Source organism: Arachis duranensis, chromosome 3, assembly GCF_000817695.3.
Source record: "Arachis duranensis cultivar V14167 chromosome 3, aradu.V14167.gnm2.J7QH, whole genome shotgun sequence".
Lineage (NCBI taxonomy): Eukaryota > Viridiplantae > Streptophyta > Magnoliopsida > Fabales > Fabaceae > Arachis > Arachis duranensis.
The window spans coordinates 20,533,247-20,535,935 of NC_029774.3; the positions used below are offsets into that span (position 1 = coordinate 20,533,247).

Here is a 2,689-nt window from a genome sequence, read left to right on the forward strand (position 1 = left end):
GTACTTTTTGAGTTTTGACTTTTATCTGTTTTGGCCAATAAATACCAAGTGAATGCTTTTTAGCTACCCAATCTGTAAACTATTCATAATTATTAGGTAAGCCCCCTTTGAGCCCACTGTCCTCAACAAAATAACGCCTAGTGTATGTTAGAAACGTTATCTCCTAACAATAATGTTTCAATAATTTTGCAACATTGATGGGTCAGTTCTAATCTAAGCTAATATAACCGTCAGTTTTTTCTTGAATGGGGAGACCCCAGTCGACAATGCAATCTAGCTGCATATTTTGCCAAAAATCTTTAGCAAAGTTGGTCCCAATATATCGCAATACGTGGAAACATTAATTATTGAAATGCACACAAAAAATAGCTAGTGGGCATCACACCAATAATAATAAGTGGTCATAATTTTGCTACGTACTTGGCCGATGTGTGTTATGTTTCTACCACTATTATATATTATTGTAGTTTACTTATTTAACAAATAACAAATTTCCATTAGTTATTTAATTTCTATTTCTATCTTATTTGTTGTGTGTAGAGTGTAGACTAGCTATAGTAGACAACCCACGTTTCACCTGTACTACTGTAGTGACCATTGAGTCTTGTGCTTGGTTTCTGTTCGTTACTTTGATTATTAATGACTTTGATGTAATGTAGCTATCATTTCATCTGTCCTTTCTGACAAGGATATACATGGCAAGCTCCATAATTGCCCTTCAAAATTTGTTAACTGCAGTATGACTCAGAATAATAATAACCCCACACTGTCATGATGTTTTCATCTGTAGACTCTACTAGTTTCTAGGGTTGACCACTCTAGTTTCTTATTTATTTTGCCGCCCTCTCATTCCTTAGAGGTAGTATCGTATTTCTTCTTAAAAATTTAAGACATGAGAAATTTTAAATAGAAAAAAAATATTACAATTATATGGATCGGATATTGTAGAAACTAAATATGTTTTTCAATAATAATAATAATAATAATAATAATAATAATAATAATAATAATAATAATAATAACAACCATCATAGAATGTTACATGTAGGACTGAAACTAGTAGCCTACTAACTTTTGATATTTGAATAGAACATTTATTATATGAGTGGATTTAGAGAATTAACTTTTTCTTAAATTACATTAATTAATATTTTTAAGTTTTATTCAATTTTAAATTTTAATCCTAAACTTTAAATTTTTTAGAATGTTAATTAATGTTGACTACTAGTCACAAAAAAATTAATGTTGACTAGTTAAGATTTATTTTTTATAATTAATTATTATATTTTAAACACATGTATAAGGAGACATATCCACGAAATACATATATAAAGATATTTTTATTAGACACCGTTATAAAAAAGACATTTTTATTAGACACATTTATAAAGACACTTCCATTAAACACAATCATAAACAAGAATTAGTAAAAATTAGTAGAAATGCTATTGATAACGTAGCGAAATTGTTATCGTAAAAACACACAAAATTTTATATAGATATAAATTTTAGGAAAATACTATGGGATAATATCTTTAGTGTAAAAGAAAAGAGAATTAACTAATATTAATTTAAATATATGAAAAAAAGTATTAGCCATAAAAATATTTTATTTGTGAATAATAACTTTTTCTCCCTCTTTTAGGACTATACAGGTGCAGATTAGGAGATGTGGTAGAGGTGGCAGGATTCCACAACGGGACCCCAAAACTGAACTTCGTATGTAGAAGGAAATTAATTCTAACTGTAAACATAGACAAGAACACAGAGAAGGACCTCCAATTAGTAGTAGAGAAAGGGTCACAACTTCTGAAGAGAGCAAAGAAAGCTGAGCTTGTTGACTTCACCAGCTACGCTCATGTCTCCAACGAACCCGGCCACTACGTCATCTTCTGGGAGATCGACGGTTACGCCGAGGACAATTTGTTAGAGGCGTGTTGCACCGAGATGGACGCGTCGTTTGCCGATCACGGTTACGTGGTTTCTAGAAAGACCAAGTCAATAGGGCCCCTTGAGCTTTGCATTGTGGAGAGGGGAACATTCAAGAAGATTCTGGACAACTTCATTGCTAATGGTGCTGCTTTGAGCCAGTTCAAGACTCCTAGGTGCACTAGTAACCATGGCATGCTTAATATCCTTAGGGCTTGCGCTCTCAAGAAGTTTCGTAGCACTGCTTACAACACTTGAACTCAATAATATCATTTATGAACAATTAATAATATAATTAATTAACGCTTGCGTTATTTAATTTCATATATAGTATCCAAAAATTTTCACGTATTCCATCCACTTTATTGAAATACTGCTATGTCATGTACAAAATAATAGCTGGTAAAACATTTGTTATGCAGCAGGTAATGTAATACCCACTGTCACGTCTTGGACACAACATTGACCATCAGTTTTGTTATTTTATGTTAAAAGTATTTTAGGATAACCCACTGTCATGATTTTGGACACACTTTAACCTTAATGTGCCAATACTCAATTTACTAAATTTTTTTGCAAGAAATCTAAAAACACAAAAGAAAAGAAGTTTTGATAAAAAGAATATTTTATTACTCAAGTATTTGTTACAAATGATTTATATGCTCAAATTTCAACTCACACTTTTTATTTATAGTCATTTACCTCCTCAATACATTGTTAGGATTAAATCTAATCAACAGTCCAGATTAATCATCTAAAA

At 31.1% G+C, this 2,689-nt stretch overlaps 1 protein-coding gene across 1 annotated transcript in view; it reads left to right on the plus strand.

Annotated features, from left to right (window-relative positions):
- Window positions 1–2,437, plus strand: part of LOC107477896 (indole-3-acetic acid-amido synthetase GH3.10) — a gene marked incomplete in the record, with an annotated part of 8,246 nt that extends 5,809 nt beyond the window's left edge. Inside the window, 1 exon segment of the mRNA XM_016097987.3 lies at window positions 1,646–2,437. Within this exon segment, the coding sequence (XP_015953473.1) occupies window positions 1,646–2,187 (542 nt within the window).
- Window positions 2,438–2,689: the final 252 nt, after the last annotated feature.